This window comes from Podarcis bocagei (assembly GCF_964188305.1).
Source record: "Podarcis bocagei genome assembly, chromosome: 5".
Lineage (NCBI taxonomy): Eukaryota > Metazoa > Chordata > Lepidosauria > Squamata > Lacertidae > Podarcis > Podarcis bocagei.
Window position 1 is genome coordinate 64,259,777 of NC_138129.1, and position 27,056 is coordinate 64,286,832.

General features: G+C 40.1%; 1 protein-coding gene across 4 annotated transcripts; it reads left to right on the forward strand.

Annotated features, from left to right (window-relative positions):
- The first annotated feature begins 72 nt into the window (after window positions 1-72).
- Window positions 73-26,606, forward strand: UBE2U (ubiquitin conjugating enzyme E2 U). 4 transcript variants are annotated; one of them, XM_081193877.1, is made up of 12 exons: window positions 126-319; window positions 409-509; window positions 3,730-3,811; window positions 7,279-7,371; window positions 8,755-8,852; window positions 10,469-10,595; window positions 12,071-12,140; window positions 15,160-15,248; window positions 16,642-16,723; window positions 23,816-23,913; window positions 25,128-25,270; window positions 26,474-26,606. In XM_081193877.1, the coding sequence occupies exons 2-11, from the start codon at window positions 429-431 to the stop codon at window positions 25,253-25,255; spliced, it is 948 nt and encodes a 315-aa protein (XP_081050003.1). In that variant the 5' UTR covers window positions 126-319; window positions 409-428; the 3' UTR covers window positions 25,256-25,270; window positions 26,474-26,606. The 4 variants fall into 4 exon arrangements, with proteins under 4 accessions (XP_081050004.1, XP_081050003.1, XP_081050002.1 ...); XM_081193876.1 differs by having other exon boundaries at window positions 26,477-26,606; XM_081193878.1 differs by lacking the exons at window positions 126-319; window positions 26,474-26,606 and adding an exon at window positions 73-119 and having other exon boundaries at window positions 25,128-25,274.
- The last annotated feature ends 450 nt before the right edge of the window (window positions 26,607-27,056 follow it).

Consider the following 27,056-nt stretch of genomic DNA (forward strand, 5'->3'; position numbering starts at 1 on the left):
TTGGAGGTAGGACAAAAGAGCAAACAAAGGCTTGTCCTGATTGGTTGGGCAAGGGGAAACTAATGAACCATGCCGAGGGAAGACACGCTGCTGTTGCTAGGTTACACTCCATACACAGAGTATGGCCTAGTTCTTGCTCTGCCTATGTAGTTTCCCCTTCTTATGGGTGTTATCTGTGCCAGTAGCTGACCTTATATCTAAGAATAAGAAATGGATCAGGGTTGACTTCTTTGCTCTGCCGTCTGTCTGTCTTAAAAAAATAAAAAAACAAAAAAATTGCCGCTTAAAAGCTCTTCTATATCAGGATTGCTTTGCCAGGGTAACTTTGTGTTGGCAGATCGCAGCTCAATTCAATTCAACAGTTTGAAAAGGCAAAATGTTCTAACCTTTTATTTTTGTGGTCTTTAGGACAGATTCTGTGGGAGAACATGAGTACTATGAATATGCACTCGAGAGCTTACTTGTTGCTGGAAAGAGAGTTTATAGAACATGAAGAAGCCAAGATATTTGTGAGTACAGCTGGATTCCCAACCCCCAACCCCTACAACTTTGTTTACAGTGGTCAAGATCAAGACTGAAGTATAACACTGTATCCATCATCATTATAACCCTCCTCATCGTTAATAAGGGATGTAATGTCTCCTCTCTACTGTTCCATAAATCAAGAGAATTGTTGTTGTTGTTGTTGTTGTTGTTGTTGTTGTTATTATTATTATTATTATTATTATTATTATTATTATTATTATTATTATTATGTTACACATGGTAAGTGATGTTTAAGAGCCTAACTGGATGAAGTGGGCTAGAAATATTCTAAATAAAAAACACAGAGAGAGGGCAGTTTATTATGATTCTTTTTTAAAATGAGTTGTACATTGATTTTGTAACCAAATGATGAAAAATGTTAATGACTTGGATCATAACTGATCCTCTGCATATAGAGAGGATTCTTCCATTTGTAGAGGTGAGAAGGATCTAGCAGACGCACCCACTGATGACATCTTTTTTGCCAATTTCTCCTTCCTATACTGCCACATACGGTGTTCAGAGAGTCCTGCAATTCCCTAGAATAGTTTTTTGAGGGGAAAAGGGGCTCCAGGAGAAGAAATGAGGTCAATTAAAGTCACCTCCCCATTTCTGCTGGCTCACAGGGTGCTCCTAGCTGCAGAACTTGAGCTTCTGACCCTTTCCCCACTTTTCTCTGAAAAAGACCTAACTTTCTTCCTCATACTTCTTGAAATGCTGGGAATTGGTTTACTAGTGTCTCAAAGCTTCTCTGCTAAAGTGCTTAGGATGGTGCATAATAGACCATTTCTTAAGAATAAGGTTGCCATCTTAAAAAACTTCCCGACAGGCAGAAACCTTACCGGTGCAGCCTTTTGCAGCACAGCAATGGGATGGCGAGGAATGTTTTGCCTGTTGATCCTCTGCACCGTGGTCACTCAGCAGTTAAAAACACAGGAGAGATAACCTGTGCCAACCTTAAGTGAAAAAGCCATAGAGTGACCCTGCTGCCATGTAGGGGTTTTCCAGCAATGCCAGAGCAGTAGCAGCCACCTACCCTTCATTTGTGTGGGGACAACTTCTAATACAGGGACAACTAATCTTTATCAGCTCAAGGGCTGCATTTCCAGGGGGTCCACGTCAGTGGTAAGAGGAGACAGAGGCAAAAGTGTACAGAATACACCTCTCCCTCCCTCTCTCCACCTCTCTCTTCCAGGCAAGCAAGAGGCATTATTACAGTGTAAGTGTGGTGGTTAGTGTGTTGGGCTTGACTGGGGAGCCCCGTGTTCAAATCCCCACTCAGGCATAAGGTTCCTTGAGCCAGTCTCTCTCAGCCTAGCCTACTTCATGGCTGTTATAAAGAAAAAAATGGGGAAGGGGACAACTTTATGTGTACCACTTTGAGTCCTTCTAGGAGGCAAAATGGAATAGAAAATGCAATAAAAAATAATAATTTTAAAAAATCTAACCAAAGAAAAACACTTGAAGGTCACAGAGCTGGACCATTGTGGGATGATGTCAAGGAAGGGGACATGACCAGCTGAAAGTCCCAAGAGCCAAATTGAGGGTCCTCAAGGGCCACATTCAGTCCCTGGGCCTGAGATTCTGCAATCTTTTCTAGATGATATCTGTCTCAAGAGACAATGGAGTGCACCTCTGGGGGTGAAGTCAAACCATTGCATTAACAGCTCCGAAGTGACTTCCCTGGGGTGCAAGCCTAGGCTGCTTGTATGGAGGTCCTCAGCTGCCTAGATGATAAGACCTCCTCTTGGCCTCACTCACTGATGTGGTCCAAAGGAAAGCAGATCAACACATTTGGCACCAGCTTGGCTGCTAGAGTCGCCAGAAGGAGGCATACAAAGCGTCATCCAACCGCCTTAGGGACTCCACTCTGGATTTGTGTAGGGTTTATTTAGCCTTTTCTTTTCTCAAAGATATCCCATAAGGCACCATAAGGCAGCAGAGGCTTAGGATCAGAGTTTTCCTTCTCCTAGATGGGCTACTTTTCCAGGTTGATGAACCCCATCTTCCCCCAGTAGTAGGCAAGCAATTATTATTTCCTTAGTACAAGGTAACTATATGCTATACTACTTCTCAATGTAGTGATGGATGGTTTTTATTATATATCCCTTTTAGTTTTTTTCTGGGGAGGGGAGGGGGAGTAAGAATTTTGTATTGAGAAGATGATTTACATACCTATCCTTAAAGTAATAAATTTAGAATAAGGAATGGACTGTGGAACAATCTGGAGTTAAGATGAACACAGAGGAATGAACCAAATACAGTATGTGAGTTGTGTTGATGAGTTGTTTTGCTTGAGTAGGAATGAAGGGAAATGGTGGGAGAATGCATAGTGTGAAATATTTTATCTAAAACATCTGTCCATAGAAAGAATGGATCTTGCAAAGAATGTGGATTCTATCCTTTCCTTAGTAGGAGGCAAATAAAGATGAACATGATAGGAGACTTTTAAAATATTGTAAACACCCCTTGCCTGCAGGGGAGCATGCCCTATCAACTCAAATGGATCTATAAATAATAACTAATTTCACGAATGATTTAGGTGAATTTATGTGTGCATAAAACAAGGTATGTTGATAGATAAAAACTGCAATAAAACAATTTACAGACATACTTTGAATGAAAATGTACAAATTAACGTGATTCAGATATACCAGGAAACCATGTTTCTCTCTCTCTCTCTCTCTCTCTCTCTCTCTCTCTCTCTCTCTCACACACACACACACACACACACTATATATCCAGGTAATGTACAGCCATATAAAAATTAATAGCAATACAAAACAATTATTAAAGTGACCATTACATAGGCTATCAGCATTCTGTCTGTGTGAATGGAGCCTGTCCAAATGCTGGATTTGCGCACCCCCACCCAAATCTTCTCTTCCTCTTTCATGTGATGGGGAAGGAGATGGGAAGCTTCTGCTTCTAATTTTAGACTAACTACATCTGAACTCAAGGAACTGGGGTTAGTTTAAGTTAAGGTTAGTGAGAATAAGCCAGAATTAAACTGTGGTTTCAGATCCTAGTTTGTTGTCACTAGTCATAATCTGATCAAACCACAGTCCACCAAGTTCAAACATCACAGGGAACTGTGGTAATTTTAAAATCAGAAGCTTATGATCTCCTCTAGCACATGAAAGGAGAAGTAAAGTGATAGTCCCGTCAAGTCTGAATTGGGCTGCTTTCATTTTCTTTTCTCAGGGCATTACTGTTGCTCCTGTGGGAGACAGCTTGATGGAATGGGTAGCTGAAATTGAAGGCCTGAAGGATACCTTATGGGAAGGTAGCCATACTGTTTCCTATAAATGTTGTGTTGCACTGTGATATTGCACTGCCAAAACAATTACGAATGCAATGTTTTTAATGTGCCATTACTACTGCTTGCCAAATATATAACCCTTTACATATAAATGCTTTGCAGTCTTTATTGTGTTCTCTCTTCAATTACCTTGCAATATATTGAGGGATTATATTATATTGCCCAGTTAGTCTGGAAGTGGAACTTGAATCAATGTCTTCCAGATCTCAGTCCAATACCTTAACAGTAGCATTTCAAAAATAATTTTACTCCTTTCACTCTTTACAATCCAATAAAATACCTATTCCTGTTGTAAATATTTGTCTGATTTTAACACCAATGAACAATTCACACTGGGTTGTGAATACAGTGTATAGCTTTATTATGTCATGTAGTGCTTCTCAACACAGATTTGAAGCATATATGAGTGTCATTAGGTGTGTAGACAGTCCTTAACTACATGAACAGTGCCAGTGGATTCACTACAGTTAGGTAACGTAGGAATATAGGAAGCTGCCTTAAATTCAGTTGGACCATTGGTCCCATGTAGCTCAGTATTATCTGCGTTGACTGCTAGTAGCTCTCCAGGTTTCAGACAAGGGACACTCCCAGCACGACCCAGAGACTTTCCCATTACGTGAAATGAAGTCCACACGCTCGGTGCAAGTATATATGTGAAAATAACTGCTCCTGTGCTTTCATATATTACATCGTGAGTTCAATCTTTGAAATAATAGGTCACCTCCCTGAAATGTTTTGTGATGTAGAAAAAGATTGAAAGAAGAAGAAAAAACAAGATTTCAGTAACCTTTTGAAATGACTGCACATGTATTGATAGCATTGCAAATTTTCAAAAGCAGATGTTTTGCAACTATGAAATATCACAGCATAGGCATTAATATGTCTATATCTTTGCGTAATGAGTGGAATAGCATATAAACTTTAAACACAATGAATTCGAGCTCATTGCTCTATTATTTGCTAATTCAGAGGTGGCCATCCATACAGCTACCATCCCCAACCTGATGCGGTCTAGTTGTTTGGGTCTGCAGCTGCCATAGTCTTTCACCATTGGCCATGCTGGTTGTGGCAGAAGAGAGTGGTACATCTGATAGGCACCAGGTTAGAGAAGGCTATCTTAGAGGTATAAATGTGACACTGTATGCATCTCTCTAAATCCCCTGATGCACCTTAGGCTCCTTCTGCCCGTTCTCTTTCTGTTCCTGTCATCTGCTTTCCTCTCGCACATTTGTTTTTTTTATTATTATTATTATTTTTAAATAAACTTTATTACAAACACATAGACTTACACATACAAAGAAAAAAAGTTATATGATAAAAAACACAAAACAAACAACAAGATAAAGCACATACACCTAAAGAAAGAAAAAAAAAACACAACAAAGAAGAAAAATTCCAATCACACCCTTACACACATTTGACTTCCATTAGCCTCAGCTTTGGGTTAAATATTCCACATAAGTCTTCTGCAGTTATTTTCGTTTATCTTTACATGTCGTAGGAGTTAAACATCGTCTACTGTTAAATTATTAATTCCCAAATTAGTCTCCAGGTAACTTAAGAATTTGGACCAGTCCTCTGTCTTTTTAATGGGGTTATCCCGCCTAATATATTGTGTAAGTCTCGTCAATTCCAAGTATTGGTACAATTTCACCTGCCACTCTCTCTTTGTTGGTATTTCGGGGGATTTCCATTTCTTTGCTATTAGCATCCTCGCAGCAGTGGTGGCGTACTGGAAGAAGGTCTGATCTATCTTTTTTATTTCCTCCCCAATCATCCCTAAGAGGAACGCTTCCGGTTTCTTGGGAAAATTGTACTTCAAAATTTTCTTTAACTCCTCGTAAATTTGCCCCCAGAAACCCTTCACTTCCTCACAGGTCCACCAAATATGGAGGAAAGTCCCCACCTTATCTTTGCACCTCCAGCAAGTGTTGTCTGCTGTTCTATACATTCTCCCTAGTCTGGCCGGGGTCAGGTACCATCGGTACATCATCTTATACAGATTCTCACGTAAGTCAGCACACGCAGTAAATCTCATACCTTTCTTCCACAAAGTTTGCCATTTGTCATAGGCTAACTCATATCCTAAATCTTTGTTCCATTTAATCATTACCTCTTTAATCAACTCTTCCTTATTTTCAAGTTCCAGCAGTTGCCTATACATTTTAGACAGTAGTTTGTTATTACTCTCCATAATCTCCACTTGGAATCTAGATTTATTTTCTCCCATACCTATTCTCTTATGTTCCCTCCAAAGTGCATTAACCTGGTGCAGGTGAAACCAATCCTTAATTTTCTCTTTCAGTTCATCCTGCGGTCTTAATTTCCACCCTTCTTCTGATTTAATTAATAAATCCTCATACGTCCACCTTTTACCTATCATATTTAGTTTCTTTATTTTGATGATGTCCACAGGTGAAAGCCACCAAGGGGTACTCTGTTCAATCACATTTTTCTTCCTGTTCCAGACTTCTAAGAGTGATCCTCTAACTATATGATTATAAAAACCTCTATGGACTTTATCTTTTTCCTGCCAGAGGTAGGCATGCCACCCAAATCTTAAATCAAATCCTTCCAGGTCTAATAAATCAGTATCTTTCAGGGTGGCCCAATCTTTTATCCAAAGTAGGCATGCCGCCTCATAGTAAAGCCTTAGATTTGGTACCCCAAAGCCCCCTCTTTCCCTTGAGTCCATCAAATATTTGAGTTTCACTCTAGGTTTCTTCTCCTGCCAAATATATTTCGTCAAAGTCCTTTGCCAATTTTTGAAGCAGGTGGTACCTTTTATAACTGGTAAGTTCTGGAACAGGAATAACAGTCTCGGGAGGATACACATCTTAATCGATGCCATCCTCCCGGTCCAGGATAAGTTCAGTCTACGCCAGGTGTCCATATCTTTCTTAATTTCCTTCCACAATTTATTATAATTATCCTCTACCAAGTTGATATTCTTTGGAGATAACCAAATTCCCAAGTATTTCACTTTATTTACTACTTTAATATCCACCTGTTGTTCCAGCTGTAATCTCTCCTGTGCTGTCAAGTTCTTTGTTAATATTTTGGTTTTTCCCCTATTTAGCTTGAATCCCCTATCCCCTATCCTCTCGCACATTTGAAGTCCTGTTCACCACAGCAGGAGAGGGAAGGAGTGGGCAACAAGACCAGGAAGAGAGTGGGTGGGAGGAGCTGCAGCTGCCTTATCTCCCATTGCTGCATTAGATTAAAAGTTTTGCATCCGGTGTCTGCATTGCAAAGTAGCAACCCTAGCTATAAATATTTCTAAAAGTATGTCAATATAAAGCTACAGTCTGTGCAAGCTTACATGTAAGTTAGGCATATTGATGACAGCAGGACTTATTTCTAAGTAAATGCATGCAATTTGGGGCTACACGTGCACTTAGATGTTCTGATTTATTTATTTTTTGTACTAGGAGCTGAACTCCAACTATCATTAAGGTACACTGAAGAGTACAACAGAGTCCCTCCAAGCATCACTTTCAACACTATTCCGTTCCATCCCAATGGTAAGGATGGCACTGATGGTGGTGTCCTTCCCATGGTGATTGCTTAGCAGCAGAGGCTAGGTGTCCTTGACCCAGTCATGCTCCTAGATTTCAGAGTGGTTCTACTTCAAAGTGCTTTTTAGCAGCTACACATAATTCAAATGCTAAAGCCTTTCCTTAAGGATAGGAATCTATTGACTTGCTACATTTCTCTCAGGTCCTTGGAGCTGCATTTTAGCTTCAAAACAACCCTATAATGTGGAGTTGCCAAAACCAACCAAAGCTAGCTGTAGTCATTACACCAGTTATAGCTTTCTAATAATTATTGACTTGATAGTTAAACGTCTGGTGTAGAAAAGTGTTGTGAATATGTACCCTAACCAGATGAGGCAGAAACATTGTTGGTTTGTGGACAGTCTGATCCGGATAGAGGTGTACAGGTTGATTCAGATGAAGTTACAGTCCTGCTGAAGACTCAGTTTCACAGCTTGGGGGTCGCCATTGATCCTGCACAGTTCTTAGAGTCCAAACTGGCAGTGGTGACTAGGATTGTCCTTTATGAGCTTCAGCTGGTACTACAATTCTGCCCTTTCCTCCAAATCAGACCTGGCCACTATAATTCATGTACTTGTAGACTTGACTGCTGCTTCTGTAGTACACTCTAAATTGTGCTGCTCTTTAAGGGCATCTAGAAATTTCAATTAGTACAAAAAGACACTGCTAGGTCTGTGGTTGTTGCCTGTTTGTTGTCAAGTTCAACTGGAGGTAATGGGTCCCATTTTTTAAGCACTAAATGGCTTTGGGACCTTGATGCATTAAGTATAGCTTTCTTCCATATGGACTCTTTCATGTACTTTTTAAGTATCTGAGGTCCTGCTCCATTCCCACCCCAACAAGCTGAAGTTTGTTTACTATGTAGGAGAAGATCCTTTTTTAGTAGTAGAGCAGATTCCATAGAACTGGATCCCCAGGCCAGTATTACTGCCTCCCCTTAGACCCACAGGTCAGCGTATGTCTTTTTAAGGAGGCCATAGGTGCAGTAACTCTGTTGTCTTTCTGCTTTTTGTATACATTACTTCTGCTCATACATTTGCAACCACTTTCAATTTTTAATTTTTTCTGGTGTTGTGTACTTTTTTGCCTTTATTATGTTGTTTGTTCATTGCTATGACAATTTTGTTAGTCGCTTTGAATTATTTAATAGAAAGCTAGATACAAATTTTAAATGAAAAATAACTCAGAGCTTTAGATATCTGCATACCTTTCTTTTGTTGTCTAGCTGTAGGGAATAAAACTTATCATAGCCTGTCTAGCATAATTCTGATACAAAGTTTCAACTGTCTTATTGGCATATAAGTGTATGAACCTCCATTCTGAGCATTAATGATTTGTCTTCCATGCAAGTGGACCCAAAGACTGGAAGACCTTGTCTGGATTTTCTAGATGATCCTACCAAGTGGGACACCAAACTTACAATGACTGGTATCCTACTTTGTATCCAGGTAAAGAAAGAACTGTGCAAAAAATAATTTATCTTACTTTTCTTTTGTTATCAGGATAATTGGGGTCTGATGCCAAGATCCAAATAGCTTACTTAGGTTCATGTAATAGGTTACCATTAGTCCAATGAAGTCCCTGCCGCCGCTCACTATTTGAAAATGTGTTCACTCTCCCTCCCATAGCACAAACTGTTTATGAAGCTTCCCTCAGTTTTACAAGTTTCAGAATCAGTTTGCTGGTTAGTAGGAGAGAGGGCCTATAAGGGAAAAAGTATAGCACACATGCACCAGCTTCAAAGAATTGTTTTCTCAGTTTTTTGGATTCCAGTCACAGTATTGATTTCAAACCTAAATTGTATTTGTACGAAGCAGGAACCGTTCTTCATATATTTGTTTCATTGAACGCCATAGCAGTTTGCTATTGATTTTCACAGTCAAAACATGGAACCCAAAAAGAAAGGAAATCTGTTTCAATCGAAAAGTAGTTGTTGCTTTGGATGTAATATATCAGCAGTTTTGTACAAACTCATTTCTTTGGCCCCATTTTCCAATTAAGGTATGAAATGTGAAACTCAATTTTGTTCATCTTTTGTTAATTCACCTCATTTTGCTCATGTGCTTCACTTACTCCTTATTAGCCTTGTCTGAAACAGCTTGGACAAAACTGTTGTGAGAAGCAATAAAATGAAAGCAGAAAAAGGCCACTTTTTAAAAGCTGTAGCAGTAACTTCTTAATTTGTATAAGAATTTAATATGTATGTGAATTATGTTTTAGACAGAACTTCAGACAGTTCTAATGGTGAACATAGCCCAGTTGCAGCTTTTGCTAGTTCTGTCTTTCATATGTTAAGGCTCTTTCTGTCACTCTTTTACAAGCAAACCAGTGTGGGCAAAGTAATCAACATGGCTAACTTTCCATCATGAATTTTAGAGTGTTCTGGGACAAAATGTGCCTACATTTCTTTGGTGCCGTGCAAAGACACCCTGCTGAATCTTGTTGGGGAACCCTGAGAAAAAGCTGTGAGTGAATTCCTATCTTCTGTGTGCAGAGTATTAGGCTGCACACGCCCCGCACATTTAAAGCACACACACATACACACCAAAAAAAGAATCATGAGAACTGTAGTGCACCCCTCACAAAGCTACCCTTAACAAACTACAGTTACCAGGAGTCCATCTGGGGCTGAATGTGCTTTAAAAGTATGGTGGATGTGCAGCCTAACGCTCTACACACGCAAGATGGGAATTCACCCATAGATTTTTCTCATGGCGGGACTGGCAGCAATCACCTCTGTAAGGAAATTGAGGCTGCAAAGTCGCTTTCCTGTTAAGTGGTTTAGCCATAGAGAGATCTGGACCACTCCCCCCCCCTCAATTACTCCTCGTCTGCCACTCAGCCATGTCAGTCAGGAGTGGCATGGTTGAGGCAAACAGAGCAGAATGGTGGGAGGTATAGGCTGACCATACTGTTTTCCTTGTGCATACACACATAGAACAGGATTTGCCAAAGAAGCAAATGTTTGTATCCTTCTTTTCAGTCATGAAATGCTTTTACTTTCTCTGAATTCTGGTGATTCATAAAGCTTTATAAACTGGTACGCCCATGTATCTTCCTGCAGGTTTTGCTGTCTATTCCAGTTTTGAAAAATCCAGTGAACTTGGAGGCAGCTCATTTGCTGAAGAACAATTATCCCCTGTATAGGAAAAAAGTTATACAGTGTGTCAGAACTAGCCAGCACCTAGATGGTAATAAACCTCCATGCTTTATGCTTTTAGTCATAAATATATTCTTTGAGCACCATGGGGAGTTTTAGAAGAACCCGTTTAAATGGCTTTCTTAAAAACCCACTATTTTACACAAGGCAGTAAATTTTAATTAGTGTGATTGGCAATGTAACTTGAGTATGGGTTCTCTAGGCAGATCTATGATCTCACAAAGCATATTTGCCAGGCAGTGTTCAGAGGTGATGCAGAGGTCATGAGCTGGGAAATGAAGCAAGGGCAACACTGGAATAGGAGAAAGTTAGAGTTGTTAGCCAGTGATTTCTTTAGATGCCACATTTACCCTACAGCATCACCCACAATGAAAAGTAACCACATAGTAATGCCACTATTTTGCTACTACTTTACATTAAGGTTTGAGCCCAAGTAAATATTTTGCTACTACTTTACATTAAGGTTTGAGCCCAAGTAAATATTGACATTGGAACTGAGATGTATCCTGCACCTTCCATGTATTCTGATCTCACCTGAGTAGACCAAAGATGTAATATAATTCAGACACGTTAAAATATGTGTAACTATAGGCCACATTCATTGGACCTCCAAGAGCAGCCTTTCTCAACCTTGGGTCCCCAGATGTTGTTGGACTACAACCAGGGCTTTTTTTCAGCGGGAACTCACTGGAACTCAGTTCTGGTACCTTTCTTGTGGGTTCCAGCACCTCCAGTCATTCTAAGAGAACGAGGGAGGCCTTCATGGTGAGTTCTGGCACCTCTTTTTCTAGAACAATAGCACTGACTACAACTTGTATCATTTCCTGCCAGCATGGCCAGTGGTCAAGGATGATGGGAATTGCAGTTAAAGAACATAGGGGGACCCAAGATTGAAAAAGGCTGAGCACAAGGGTGGTTTGGTCTTCATATGGCAAGACCCTATATGAGCATTCTTTCCTTGAGGTTGTGTTTGACTGGAGGATGCAGGTCTCAGCTGGGGTAGTTGTAGCATTATCACTATGCAACAGGCCTCCTGGGTCAAGACATCATTTTTATTCTGCACCTGTGATGTGAATGGGTTTGTTCAGACAAGTTAGAATCCTTTCAGGTCTTCATTGACCCCATACAATTTCCTATGGGTTGGCACTAAGTATGGGGCAGCCTCAAAAGCCAGACAGGATCAAATGAGGCACTTGTTGCACATGGTATGTAGACAATTTGCCACTGCACTTTGAATGGTCATGGCAGTACTTCTTCAAGCTGCAGTGATTGTGCAAACTGCAGCAGTTGCATGTCCACCTCACACTTGCAAACACCATTTCACAGAACCATTGCATCCATGTAGTTTTGGCCAGGTTTTGAGATCACTGACATTCCTGTGCATTGGGTTCAACTACATCTGAACTATGTATTAGTGTGCCCTTTGGGGGGCATGATAGGATTGTAAGTGCCCAGAACATTAAGGATAAGCAAATCACATATTTTTAAAAGTTGCTCTTTTTATAGCTATCAGTTTGGAAAGATCTCTCAGCACATTCAGGCGTCCCCAGGAAGATGAAGAATATGGCCAAGAAAGGTAATAAATTATGATTAAGAGGCTGTAAATGGGCCACAAAAAGCTTACAATTTTATAACCATCCAAATTAGGGTAACTGTATAAATTAACTCCTTTTGTATATTTCTGGTTGATTGGTTGGTTGGTTAATTGGTTTATTAGAAAACTAGTAAGCCATCATTCAGAAAAATATATATCAGGATAACAATAAAATGACTGAAACAATAAAGATATAAAACCTCTATAAGTTGAAACAGTGGAAGAAGCATTAGAACAAAACCATAAATATGTAGCAGGATGGATAAAACCATAACAACAACAGTTTATTATGGCAGAGTTTGTGTGTAACAGCTAAACCATGATTTAGTGTTACATGCACGAGCCTCTGCAAGCCCAAGTGAAGCCATAGGCTGCAATGTTCCCCACTCCCTTCCTCCCATGTTACTGGGAGAAGGATTGAACTGTGATTCAGTATCACATTCCACAATTCATTGCTTGTCACTACATATTGTTACAAAAGTAACTGAAAACACAAGAGGGTCTGTAGGAAAGGTGAGCTTTCAGATACTTTGGACCTGTTATTTAGAGCTTTAAACACTAGCGTGCGCACATTAAATTAAGCTTAGAAATGAACAGGCAGCCAATGCAGCTGTTTTAAATGAATGTTTATACAAATTCTAAAGGCAACCCTATCCAGTAACCTGGTCACTGCATTTTGAACCAGTTGACTTTTCTGATTTGTCTTCAGGGGCAGCCCTACATAGAACGCATTGCAATAATCCAGTCTGAAAGTTACCAGAGCATGGAATACTGTGTCCAAATCATCTCTGTCCTGGGGGGCCGTTTCCAATAACCAAATGTATCTAGAAACAGCCGAGCCACTGAGGCCAGCTGGGCCTCAGGTGACAATATTGGTTCCAGGAGTTCCCTCGAGCTACAAACATGCCCCTTCCTGAACTCCATCCATTCCCACCAGAATTTCTGTGGTAGAAAAATATTGGGACAGTTTTATGGGGCAGGAGAGCAAAAAGCTTTAGGGTTGAGGGTACTAGGAAAGTATAGAGGTGTCAGCCTTGTTGTTAGTGGCTGAAGAAGGTTCAGAGTTGAACAGTTTCTCACAACTTTAAATAAAGAGGGAAGTATAAAGTCTTTGAAGAGCAGCTGCTAACATCTTACAGGACAGCAGAAGCAAAAGCGGAGGAAAGAGCAGGGCAGGAACATCAAATATACCAAGAATAATGATGTTCTTTGTGCTCAAGATTGTTGTCATTTTGTAAGATAGTATGTTGCTGGTCTCCTTCCTCTTGAATTCTTTGAAGCCTGCTGAAATATCTGTGGTAGTAACACGCCCAGAGGGTTTTTTGGAGCTCCTATACATGGCTCCCTCTGTTTGGCTTATTTATAAAATTATGCTGCTGCTTTTATTTTTAATTATTCAATTATTTGATTTGGTGATAGGCCTATTTTATTGAAGTATGTCCAACAGTGAATAAGACATTGAACGCCCTAGGCACTAAGCTATACAAAGGCTGCATACAACTCTGCCTGCTTTCTCATAGTGTCCCCCTGCCAGAGAGAGAGAGACCATCCTTTTTTCTTCATTTGCACCGGACAGAAAGTCAGAAAAGAGCCCGCTGCCTAGCTCTCACCTGTTTGTTTGTTTGTTTGTTTGTTTGTTTGTTTGTTTGAATGACATGATTATACTTTTCTTTAAGCACAGCACAGCATAGCTTGCTTCTGAATTTCTGAGAAGCCATAACCTGCCCTGTGTTATAGCCAAGTGTGTTGGTGTGTTTCTGACGACTTTATCAGAGGAAGAGGGAAAAGCTTTCAGTTGGAATTTCAGTGCAGCGCTGGGGGTCTTTAAACACAATAATTAGGGGTGAAAATGTAAAGTTTCAGTATCGTTATAAACTCCCACACACACACAATTTTTTGGCATCATCACCACTACAACAACTCACAGAGCCAGCACAGGCAATCTCACAGCCATTGCACCCAGAATGTTTCATTCTGTGGAAGAACCTTCTTGGTCCTTAATTCAGCAAAGCAGGGGGTGGGGGGGAAATCTAGGTAGGCCTGTGGGATGCTAACTTGCCCCTCCCATGCTCATTTCTGAGGTGATTGCCTCAGTTTGCCTAACGGTAAGGCTGGCCCTGATCTTGTGGCACCATCTACTTCATGTGGGCTGTCCATCACTTTACAGAAACTGGACTGCCATCTCTCAGGGAAGCTTCAGTTGTATGCTGCATTAACAATTCTCCATTACGGATCCTGCATTGAGCAAGTGGCTGGACTAAATTGCCTCCAAGGTCCTTTCCAACACTCCTTCTATTCTATGACTCAAAATACATCATTTCCATTGTTTCTGATATAAGACAAATTCAGTATTTATTGTGTTAGATTTTTTTTAAAAAAAACAAAGACCAGAGCACAGATGGAAGTTAACTGCTTTTCTTTTTTTTTATGTGATCTCTTTCTACAAACAGGATCGTGTTGAGAAGCAGGAATATGAATCAGATTTTCCATAGATATTGCCATCCTGCAACATTTTTAAAATGTTACCACTTTCTTTTTTTTAAAAGTCTGGATTGCTAGCAACCTGATTCACACTGAGGTTTGTGAGTTGTGTACAGATGAAAAAACAAATTGAGAAAAAAATGGTTGGTTCATATGTGAACTTACTTTGATAAACACATCCCTAATATGAATTTTTAAGGCTTATTTCTCTTGATGTTGTCCTAAGCAAGTTATAAGGTCATTTTTCTTAGTTTTTGGGCAGGAGATTCATACAAAGAACCAATCCAGCTCACTCAAACTGGGTGTAAATATGTAGGCTTGTGTTTCCTTAAAGTCATACTGTTTGTCTTTGTGTGGAAAGTGAGTAGTAAGAAATGTGGTCCTTTCAAGCCTCCTTTCTTTTTCATTTTTTTGCTGATTCTGTTGCTTTGTAGAACATTCTGCCAGAAAACCTGTGTCAGATATCTAATTGCATAATCCTCTCTGAAAACTCATCCTCCTCCCAAATGTATATTTTCAGATATGTTACATCCATATCATATGAAGAATATTACTGGACATGGTATAAATTGGCCACATCAAAAGCTGCAGAAGAGTTTAAAAGCCCAGGTAAGCTGATGCTTTTGGTTTAGCAAAAACTAAAGATAGCAAGCCTGATTCTGATCTTGTGCTAGATTTGAGTAAGTGCAAGGGCTCATTCTCATGACCTCCTAGTACGGCAGCTGCAGTTTTAAGTCAGGCCACACAAACTTTCAGGAGCAATGCCATACACTAAGGAAATTTTTGGATGAAAGCTGGCTCATGACTTTGAGAGATTTTGGTTAGTCCTCTTAAAGGTATTATAATACTGCAGCTTCTGTAGCAGTTGTTGTTTTTTTGTTATGGAGAAATGCAGCTACCTTCTTTTTAAAGTTGCATGTATGTGCCAGTACCACATGAACAATTCATCATGGATTGATATTTTTCACCCACCGTGCACTCTTGAAATGCTCAAGTGATATGTAGGAGCAAGACTGGTGCAATACATTGTGTCACCTGAGGCAGACGGTGGCCATCATCCTGCCCCCCCCCCATTTCCCCTACCTCTGCTGTCAGTTCCCCTCCTCCTTTCCCTTCTGCTGCTGCCACTGTTACCCCTTCCTTGCCTCAACTAGTTACAGTAAACTTAACTTCAGGAGTGCCAGCTTGGCCCTGCGACCATGGATGCCCGGGGCTGTGGGTGCCATGCAGTGTGCATGGCCCTGGCACTGGAATTTGTGGGTGCCCAGTCCCTTCATAGGGAATTTTGTGGGTGCTTGGGCACCCAGGGCCCCAGGGAGTTGGCACCTACGCTTAAGTTTAAACAGAACTTCTAGCTGTTGCTGCCAATCAATGGCAGCAGAGGTATTCTCCCAGTCGCCTTTTTCAAAATGCCTTTACTCTTCCTCAGAGCATGGCAGGGGGAAGAGGGGGTGGTACTGAAGCTTCTTGCTGCTCTGATGTAGCAGCAGCAGGGCTGGTGGGTGGGCTGGTAAATAGGGGACCGGTTTGCCATTCCCCCAAATAGAATATTTGAAAACTAAAAACATGTACACAGAACAATTCTAATAATAAGTTAGAATTTAAAATAGCAGCAGTAATACAGCAAGGCATAGAAGTCACCAGTGTCTATGAAAATTGGTTATACCCTGTCTCCTGAATAATAAAAGGTTGGTGGCTCAGTTACTCTACAAGTGGGACACAAACACTGAGAAGGTCGTTTTCCTGGTTGCTGTTTTCCTAATGTCAACTGGCAGAAACACCCATAGAAGAAACCATGAAACGTCTTAAATTCACTTTTATATATAGAATTTTATTTAGGGTTCATGTTGGTCGCTGAAGTTTTCCTTTATCATTCCTTCAGCTTCCATACTATGCTGAAAGGCATAGTATGTTTAAGGATCAAGCTTGTTGTTCAGACCCTTATTGTTTTCACTAAACATAATTGTTCTCCTGTTGAAACTGTTGGCAATTCTCTTTCTAGTGTTTGAAGACCCAAACTTCATAGGAAACCGCTATGGATGGAGGGCAGAAAATGTGGACAAAGGACAATGGGATAGTCTTACGTATGTATCTTATGAAAATTCAAATTGTTCACATCGAGAAGCAGCAAAATATGGTGCCAAATTTGGGGTCTTGGTGTTATAGTGATTATATATGCAAAATGTCTTTGTGAGGATATCTGTAGTAAATCAAAATGTATGCTTTGAATTATGAAGCCACAGGGCCAAGTAATACAGAATCATGTAGCAATAATAATAATACAGTGTAAGGACTCCATCAGCAATGAGTTCACCTGTCTCTTTTGTGAAAGTTTAACAACTTTTAGAAAGAAAGAAAGAAAGAAAGAAAGAAAGAAAGAAAGAAAGAAAGAAACTTCTGGGGTGTTTGAAGCAGGGGTTCTCAAAAGTTCATAATGCTATTGTTCAGAAAGCAAATTTGTCTCGCTTATAATGCTCAGATGTATTATGAATTCAGCATTCTTTCCTTGAGAGGTCTTCTCTGGGTCAAAATATAAAAGGAGATTATGGATATGCATGAGCTGTAAGTTTTTAACTGCTCTTCAAAATTTCATTTCTATTTTCATCCCAGTCCTAGGTGCTAATTGTTCCAGGGAACTATGCAGTTCTTAAGTTACAGCACATCTTGAGGCAGCTCCTGAGCCTTGGGAGCAAGGGAGCTCAGCAATCCTTGAACTTGTCTGTCCAAATGAGCAAAACCTTGGCAGGGTCTCCTCATAATTTCTTTCTGTAAACCCTTTCATTAGTCCATGTCACCCTAGTTAGACTCTTAGGGTAGGGTTCCTTCATGTCAAGCGGCTGCTGAAAACTCACTGAAAATATAGGCACCTTTTGACAATAGTATAAGCAAAAAGAAAACTGAAATGACATGTTTGACTCAGAATTAGTTTTGGGGACAATTCTCTTTATTATTTTATCCAATGTGTGTGGTTGCTGCCTCCTAAGTAGATTTAAAATCTTCTATTCTTCTTTGTGTCTGTTTGGGATTGGGAGAAGAGGCTTGACTTTCCAGTATGCCTCAGATACTAGGCACTGGAATATAATACTCATGGCCTGTTTGTGGTCTCCATGCATCTGGTTGGCCACCGCGAGAACAGAATGCTGAATTACATAGGGCTTTGGTCTGATTGGGCCCTTCTTATGTTCTTAATTATTTGTGGAAGACTATCAGGTTGCAGGAGGCCCATACCTGTCCCTATGGATCTCCAAATAATCTTGCCTTTATTTGTTTTTGTGACTCAGTTCAGTGTTCCTTTAGTTCACTGGCTCTATAGAAAATGGCTTTTGGTAGCACAGAAGACTAAATGGATAGTATTGTTTTGCTGCCTTCAAACAACTGAGTATATGAGAAATAAATTGTCAATAACTCTACCTGTCACCCAGCCTGGCCCGCCTTTGTTACACATAACAGTTACTGCCTCTTTTCTGTCTCTAATCACTGATCTTAGTGCCTCTGTATCTCCACAAGGAGCATCATCAGGGTCAGGATGCAGCACTCAACCAAGTAAATTTGCAATATTTCACATTTTTGTCTCATTAAGGAGAGGAGGAGTGGACAAGGAAGTTGACTGCTAGTGGATTCCTGTGACTTCCCCAATACTGCAACCAGCCCTCCTTTAGCTGCTACTTATTTTCCCCTGTCATTTTCAATACTTGCATATGACAGAATATGCAGAATGGGCTGGTCCTGGGGCTGTGTGGGGAGTGCGTCCTCGTCCTTATAAAGGCCAATCATTCCATTTTATTTGGAACTTGCTCTGGGAACAGAGACGCATGTGCACCCCTGTCCCTCTGACCCCAGAGCAAATAATCAGTCAGTCTGATTATAATGTCTAAAGGTTATAGAATAGATTATACCCATATGGAAGAATCTATTTTACCTGACTTGCACTATGTATTTAATGTATGTTTTGAAACATGCTGAAGAAGATTGCAACTAATTATTTCATATATATGTTTATACATACAGGGCAGGGAGAGGCACTTCACCAGATAGTTTTGCCCACAAACTCACAGAAACGCTATGAATATCTAATTTGAAGTTCAAATTGAAGGAAAGCAAACTATGGGACTAAATGAGTTTATTTTTCTTTCTGAAGAAACTCGAGGAATATAGGGTTAATTTTTCTTTGACACAACTTCCTTGTTTTATTTCCCTTAACAGAAGTTCTTTGTGTTATGCATTTGATAATTGCTTCATTATGTAGCACCACAGCATCCTACGTGACCCAAGAAAACATTCCAAAAAACTGAGAACGTCCTTTTTGACCCATCTGTCCATTTTTTACTTTTAAAAAAATGCAGCATGAACAGGCTGGAGCTGTTTGAGAAAGCAGCATTTGCTGTGAATCAGAGCAGCTTTCTCATGTTAACTTCATAGGAACATGAAAGAAACTTGCTATGAACCCCCCACCCGTTTGAATTTGCCTGAGTGAAATGACCACCTCCCACTGCCATCTGGCGGTAGGAGACAGACACTTTCCAATCTGGTCTCCTTTTTATCTGTTGCTTCTTTTGGTTGGCAAAAAGCTGATTCCCCTAACTATTGCATGTCAAGATGAGGACGGCAGCAATCCAGTTTTGCTTGTAGTGAAAAAGTTGTCTGCGTGGCTGACCCTGTTGTGTTGCAGCATAAAGCCATACCTGAAGGCAGAGATTGGTGTCTGAATGGTGTAGCAAGGCATCTTAGAATGTTGTCTTTTGCAGGGAGGTGCCAATTGGGTTCCGCTTCAGGCAGGAAATGCCTTGAGGTGGCATTGGCTGCCTGAGGAGCACTTCAGCATGAGCAGAGATATGTCATAGGCATCTTGAGTTAAGTGCTTAAAAGCAATAATTCAGTACAGGCTTCTAAGTAAGCTCTGCTCAAGGATGAAGCACTCAAGCATGTATTTTGAGTGTTTTGCTAGTATATTGACTATATTAATTTTATACAATGTTTTGTGTATAATGTATATAATAAGATATTAGATTGATTTGTTTTTTTTAGGAACATAAGGCACTCCTGACAATTAAGATCACATCTTAACATGCAGAAATGGGAATTTTCCCAAAGACATACTCGTGCACGTGGCCCTGGATTTGTGCTGTTACCTCTGTGCAAAATAATAATAATAATAATAATAATAATAATAATAATAATAATAATAATAATAATAATAATAATAATAATATAATAACAAACTTTTATTTATAACCCACCCTCCCCAGCCAAAGTCGGGCTCAGGGTGGCTAACATCAGATATAACATTGGTATAAAATCAAACAATAATTAAATTACCTCCTAAAAACAGGTCGAAATCAAATTAAAGTCTAAGTAGATGGCTTTCCGCAGAGTTAGGGATGGGAACAGTAAGTTTGAACATTTGCAGTTTCTCTTTTAACATGTACATTTGGATAGGAAGAAAAGAGCAGAGTGATAGTCATAATTTCAGCTCCGCTAAATATACCAGTAATTTTATGATTAAAGCTGAATTCATAAAACATTTTAAAACAGCACATAAGGCTGTTTTTATGTAGCATTTGTTCCTACAAACTGTGGTGAGAATGGTCAGCCACCTATTTTGTGGGCACCACTGCAAACTTTGCCTGTAGCAGCTTGAAGGATGTAAATAAACAGTTGTCTGAAGGCCCTCATTTTCAGGAGGCCCTGTGGGCTTAGCCTTGCCATGGTGGACTTTCCATAGCTGTTGGGCAGGATGAGAATACCATTCAGCTCACTAAATAGTTGGAGCCTATAGATTACTGTCTCTCAGTGCAATTACAGTTGCCTTGCGGGGTGGGGGTGGGTTTAAGTTGATAAGCACATGTTAAGTGGCCATCGGATTTCACACACTGATACTTCATAAAGTACTTAGGGCAATGCTTATTACAGAACTAGTCTCTCTGCTGTAGAATGCAAACTTCTGCTATGTACAGAGCTCTTCTGAATTCTGCAATTAAAATGAGTTGTTTGAATATAAAAAGCTTCAAAGCAGTCACTAGCTTCACTTACAAAAACTGCTCTCTTTTTGACATCACATCTCTCATTTCGCTAGACCTAGTAAGCAACATTATGCACCAAAATGCTTCGTAGCCATAGTTAGTGATTGATCCTAAACATTTCTTCTTTCTGGGATATCTCCTGCAATGACTGGGTAATATCCCCAGAACACTAGTGTGTTGTCATGTGTTCTGACATTCTGCAGGTGACATTCATGAGCAGCTTTTGCAAGTTTAGAAGGTCCTATGTTGGGCAACTTCCACAAGGAAGTATATCACATATATATGTCATCTTCTGCCCCATGGTCATAGCAGGAACAAGAAATGCTGAATAAGGTTTTACAAGAAACTGTGGGCTCATTTTTTAATAAGCTCCCATTGAGTACTGTGGGGCAAAGTTAGTTGGCTCCAGTTGGTGACACTTTGGGGAATAGGTGGTGATTAGGACATTAAACTAAATTCTTTCTTGTTGCAGCAAAGTGAGGCTTAGATTTTGTTTGTTTCCCCTTGGTTTATCCATATGCACCAGGCAATGTAGTTTGTAACTATTTGTATAAAACAGCAGTGGCGAATAATAGCGAGAAAGGTACATATGAAGATGATTTTTTTTAAAAATATTGGGAAGGGTGCCTCAGATTCAGTTAACAGATTGAGAGAGAGCGCAGGGATTTTACCAACTTTGAAACACTTTGAGCATTGAAACTCTTTGAGCATGTAGTACATTTTTAAGAAACGCCCCCTGCAATTCTTTGTGGAAATCTAAACCATTTACGCCCCCATGTGGCTGAAAGGAGAATTCATTTAACCAAATTAAGTTTATATTTAATTGAAAGTCACTCCCCCCGCCCCGGTTTTGTCAGTGGGAGCAGGAGAATGAATAAATCAAGAGCTTATACAGACTTTTCATTTTTCAGAAGATCAAGGGGCTCTTGGGTTGATTTCCTTCTAGGTTATGCATTGTCAGGAAGTAGAATTTGAGTTATAGTGGCAAGCAAACCACAAATCACACCGGACAAAACAGATTTTCTCCCACCAGAAACCACTGAAGCCAAAATATATGAATTTAGTGTATGTGTGTTAACTTTTGTGATTGTCATAGACATCTGTTTAACAGTGTCACAAGACTCAATCCCTCTATGCCTGAACAATACTTTTACATTTTTAAAAAATAAGGGAGGAACCTGTAAGTCTAATACTACTAAAGCGTTTATGTGACCCATTTAAAAGAGTGAAAAATTCAAGGTTAACCCCTCCCCATTGCAGCATTGACATCACATCTCTCATTTCGCTAGACCTAGTAAGCAATATTATGTCTCAAATTTTAAATAACTTTTTCATAAATAGAACTACTCGATTTGAACATAATATTACTTCGAATTTCATCATTTCCTTGAACATCACATAATCACACATATCTTATAGCGTATTTTACTGCTGCCTTATTACTTTCAGTAGTGCACTCTCTTAGCATTCATACAATTTATAATGTTTTTGTAGATAGTCCTTAATTTTTTTCCAGTCCTCTTCTACCGTCTCTTCTCCCAGGTCCCGAATTCTGCCTGGGGGTGGTATTGATTTAAATTTGCTTTCATTGTGGCTGTACTGGTACTCTGAGCAATCCACCCGTATGGTTATGTGGGTAGGCAAAAAAAAAAAAAAAGATAATTCATCATATCTACTTTTTAAGGACCAAACAACGCATGTTGTGGGAGATCTGATTGGATTTCAAAGTGTCATTTTCCATGTTTTGTCTAGTCTTTTTAATGTTACCACTCTTCTATATTGTTGTCATGCGTAAGGGTATAGCTTTTCTAATATTACAGGACTGTAATATTTCTTTCCAAGGTTAGGTCTGTTTTAGCTGCGACAGTCAGCAAGGATAGCCAAAATGCCCTACAGATGTTGTAGGCTGTAACTCCCATTGGTCCTGACTATTGTTCATACTGGCTGGAGCTGATGTGAGTTGTAGTCCATCTGCAGAGCATCTGGAGGGCACCATGCTGACTACATCTGGTGCATATTTCCCTCTGCCACAGCCAAGGCAGATAACTAGAGTTATTCCACCGGAATATATACAGTGTTCAAGTATTCAACTTTACATTGCATGCTGTCCGTTGCTCAGATTCTGGTGTGAACAACTGCAATTGGTATAGCAAAAAAACATCATGTTAATAAAGTTTATTGCTCTGAAAACAATGACGCAAAATGCAAAGAAGCAATATGAGCAGAGCATTAAAAATAAATGAATTCTGGGAATTGAGTGAGAGCATGTGAGGTGCCGAGGCACACGCATTCTTGTCCACAGGAGTCCATAAGTGCATGCCTGGGAATGTGGGTTATCCTGCCAATCCTACTTCAAAGGGTCTCTTTCATGCTTAGCAGATAAGAACCTGCTTTGTTATCTTGCTGAAAGTTGGGTAAAGTGCTAAATATCTTGAAGAGCAAAGCCCCAGTCAGGACCTGCCCACACTTTCATGAGGCAAGCTGAAACAATTGCCGCATTCAGCTGGGGGTGGCAAATGGGTGCCCCCAAGACCTCTGCTTGCTTGCTTGCTTGCCTTGTGGGTTTAAGTACAACATCTAGGCGCAGCAGCAAAGCAGCAGTGGTGGTGCAGGGGCTCTCCCAGTCACCTTGTCCAGAATGCCTTGCTCTGAGAAAAGACCCCTTGGCCCTTCCTCAGAGCAATGTAGGGAGGAGGTGGAGAGAATGCCAGTGCTTCCACCATTAGCATGGTGGCGGGGAGGGGAGGAAGAGGATAAGGGGGGGGGAGAGAAGGAAGTGGAGTAGGTGGCCATGTCAGGGGCTAGAGGAAGAAGATAAGGAAAAGGTGGCACTAGTGGCAAGGAGGAGGAGGAGTTTGGGCAGAGGTGAGGAGGCTGTGGCCACTCATGTCAAGCAATGCAATCTCTTGTACCAGCATTGCCCCCAAGCTGTTTTGTTTTTGTGCATGCTGAAGTATTTTTTCAGATAAGAATTAACTTTGAACTATTCTGGAGCCCTAACCTGAAAGCCATCTGCTGCAGATAAGATTAACTGAAAATCAGTTAGGTTTCTAAGACTTTACTTCTGGTACTGTAGCAAACAAGTCCATGTTTCTGTTCATGGCCCAAGTTACATTCAACCGTGCTCATTTCCTTTTTGGTTCTTTATCATTTCAGGCATCGATTGTTAATCTCTGAGTTTATCAAAAACCAAAAGAGAGAAAGATTGGTAGAAAGCAAGAAAAGTTATAATCCTCTGCTAAGCCCATCTCCAGGTACTTCTCAGACTCCAAGATTTTTGTTTTTTACTTTCTTTGAAGCGACATATGTGTAGGTGGAAGAAATAGCCAACTTTCCCTGAAGTAATTGGGATTGTTGCTTGTGAACTTAGAGCTAAACTGATTTTATAATATACTATATAAAAATATAACCATCTCTTTTCACTGTTGGAGATCATGTCATTTAGATGAATGAAAAGGTGTATAGGTGTTACACACTTCCTTCTTTGTGAAGAGCATTTGGGGGGGGGGGTCCTATTAGGACTAGGACAAAATCCTCCTATTTTGCACCAAACTACTGCTGCACAAACATGGAGAATGCCATTCCAATTCCTTTCTGGATTGCACCAGGAACCTCAAATGAAGACCTTCCAGGTGTGGCTTAATGCTTGGAGGGCTCATAGCCTGGCTTGGAACAGTACGCCATCACAGAGAAGATTGATCTGCCAGATTGAAGATATTTCCCAAAACTTAATGATCCATCCCTGACATATGCTTATCAGTCTTCCCTGTAACACCTCCAGAGGATGATTTCACATTCTCCCTAGGCAATCAGGTCTATGGCCCAGAAATGCAAGACAGGATTCTTTCCATAATATGCGGCTTAAATCATTGTTGCCACGCTGCCTCTTGTCCTTGCATGAGTGGCAAAGGTGAACCTCAATCTTCCCTGTGAGTACATTTTCAACATATGGAAAATGTTATTGTACTCTCCTTTAATCATATTTTCTGTAGCATAAAGATATCTGGTTTCCTCTTTTGTACTATCTGCATGGTGGGCAGATTTCTATAAAATGTGTTAACTTTTTCTGTAAAACCCAACATGTAAACATTTTGAGCATACACTCTACCTGATGGACTTTTCCATAAACAAAACAAATTTTATACTTAAAACAATAAATATTAACCCAAATCAAAGGTCCTACCATCTTAAGCCATATTTCCAGACACAAATAATTATATGCATATTATTTCTCAAAATGATCATAAAAAGTCACTTCAAAGTAACTACCCTACTCCTAATATACTAAAACACCATTTGAGTTCTTTGAAATGTAAGAAAAATTATCTAGCACATATGTTAATATAGTATACCACTTTTTAAAATTTTAAAAAACCACAAATGTTGTGCTCCAATTTAGTTACAGTTTTACACACACACAAAATCATTTATTCTCTTGTTTCCTTTTGCATAATTCCTACTATGAAAGCATCTCGATCCCAGAGTACTTCTGGAAGAGAGTCTAAGAACAGGAGCCAGGATGAGGAGCAATGGGAGAAGGAAGCGGAAGATCTAGTAATGTGGTCTGCAAGTCTTGAGCACATGAAATTGGATTAAACTACGATCACTAATGTAACCAAGGTTGAGAGCAATATTGTTGTTGAAATAGGATCAAATGTCCAGCCATTAACCAGACCCCCCTACCCTGTACAGTTTAATACGAGGGAGATCATCTGCATATTAACTGTGCAGTTTAATAAGTGGGTGGCATGTTCTCATAGTCAAGGGTCCTCTGCCTGAATCACAGCCCCCAAAGTTCTGTATTATGAGGCTGTGAATACTGACAAATTGACAAGCAGAAATTGATGGTGGGTCACATAAGCCTTGGTTGGGTTTTTTTTTAAGTGTTTCATTATAGATAAAGACTACAAATGAAGTGCGCACACTTTAGCACCAATGTGGTGCTGTTGTTGTTGTGATTTATTTTAATACCTGGGCATATACCGTATTTTTTGCACCATAACACTCACTTTTTTCCTCCTAAAAAGTAAGGGGAAATGTCTGTGCGTGTTATGGAGGGAATGCCTATGGGTGGCATGCCTACGGATTTTCCTCCTCTAAAAACTACGTGCGTGTTATGGTCGGGTGCGTGTTATAGAGCGAAAAATACGGTAACTATGTGCAGGATGCTTGATGAAGTGAAGACAGAGAAAGGGGAGGCAAATGAATGCAGAGATAGAAAGGGGAAGAGCATGGGATTGTTTTAATTGCACGTACTTAAGCTTAGTTAGAATGGAGTAAAGGGAATGCTGACTAGGGGGATGTTCCAAAGACTTAAAAGTTTGGAGGAACCTAGAACCTCCGGCTTTGAGTACATTAGTCAGTTTTTTCATCTTCTGCAATCTTTTGCTCCATAGGTGATAAAACATGTAGCACCTGGTCACTTGTAGCAAACTTCCAACAATACCTTCCAGCCCCTGTGACTCCAGCAAAATCCCTATATTTGATATCAAGTTGTTGGGTTTTACTGACCTGAAGTCAACTTTGGTGTAAAGCAGTCTAAAATCATGTCAGCCATAGGTCCAGCCTTATTATTTTTATAGTATCATCCATATAAAAATCAACATATATATTAGTGAGCATAAATGAAAGGAGTATTAGCTCACTATATGTGAGAATATATGTCTTTAAGCAGAGGCTTGACAACTATATGTCAGGAGTGCTCTGATGGTGTTTCCTGCTTGGCAGGGGGTTGGACTCGATGGCCCTTGTGGTCTCTTCCAACTCTATGATTCTATGAGAAACATTTTCATCATTGCTACTATTTTTCTTCAGCAGGTCAAGAACATAATTGAGGATATCCATGCTTCTTCCACTGTACTCTTGTCAACATATTTCCTTATCTAATAATGACTTACTAGCTATTCCTGACCCTACTATTGGTTAGAAAATATAATTTCTCTTACTATTCCATGTCTCTGTTTCTTGTCCTCATATAACACATGTGCTCTGAGGCACAGCCCTCTTTCTGCTTTCACCTCAAAATCTGATGCCCGGATAACACATTTGGGTACAGCATTTACCAACCACACAAGCCCCAAACACAGAATATATATATCAACCTTTGCATTTGCCACCCATCAGCCAGCCATGATACCAGACTCTTGGTGTCCTTTCCCACTTCTCTACCATATGACAGCCAAGGTAACTTTTTCTGTCCTTAAAACCTGAGTCGGTGTGCTTTTGCACTTGACTGCTCTTAGCCACTCCCATTCATTTTGATTGGGTTCGTCCAGGTGGCTTGTGCCTTAAGGCTTGTGTCTGAGATCCCAGGGTGATTTGATGAGCATTGGAAAGGAGACAGAAGGGTGAGAGGATGACATGCATCACAAGATGGGGAAGCTTTTAATGTCTGACA

Bases quoted from the DNA above. Each gene is read 5' to 3' on its own strand.
- UBE2U (XM_081193878.1), top strand. From the start codon at position 429: ATGAGTACTATGAATATGCACTCGAGAGCTTACTTGTTGCTGGAAAGA. The intron at 510-3,729 runs GTGAGTACAGCT...TTCTTTTCTCAG, and splicing joins ATGAAGAAGCCAAGATATTT to GGCATTACTGTTGCTCCTGT. The intron at 3,812-7,278 runs GTAGCCATACTG...TTTTTGTACTAG, and splicing joins GAAGGATACCTTATGGGAAG to GAGCTGAACTCCAACTATCA.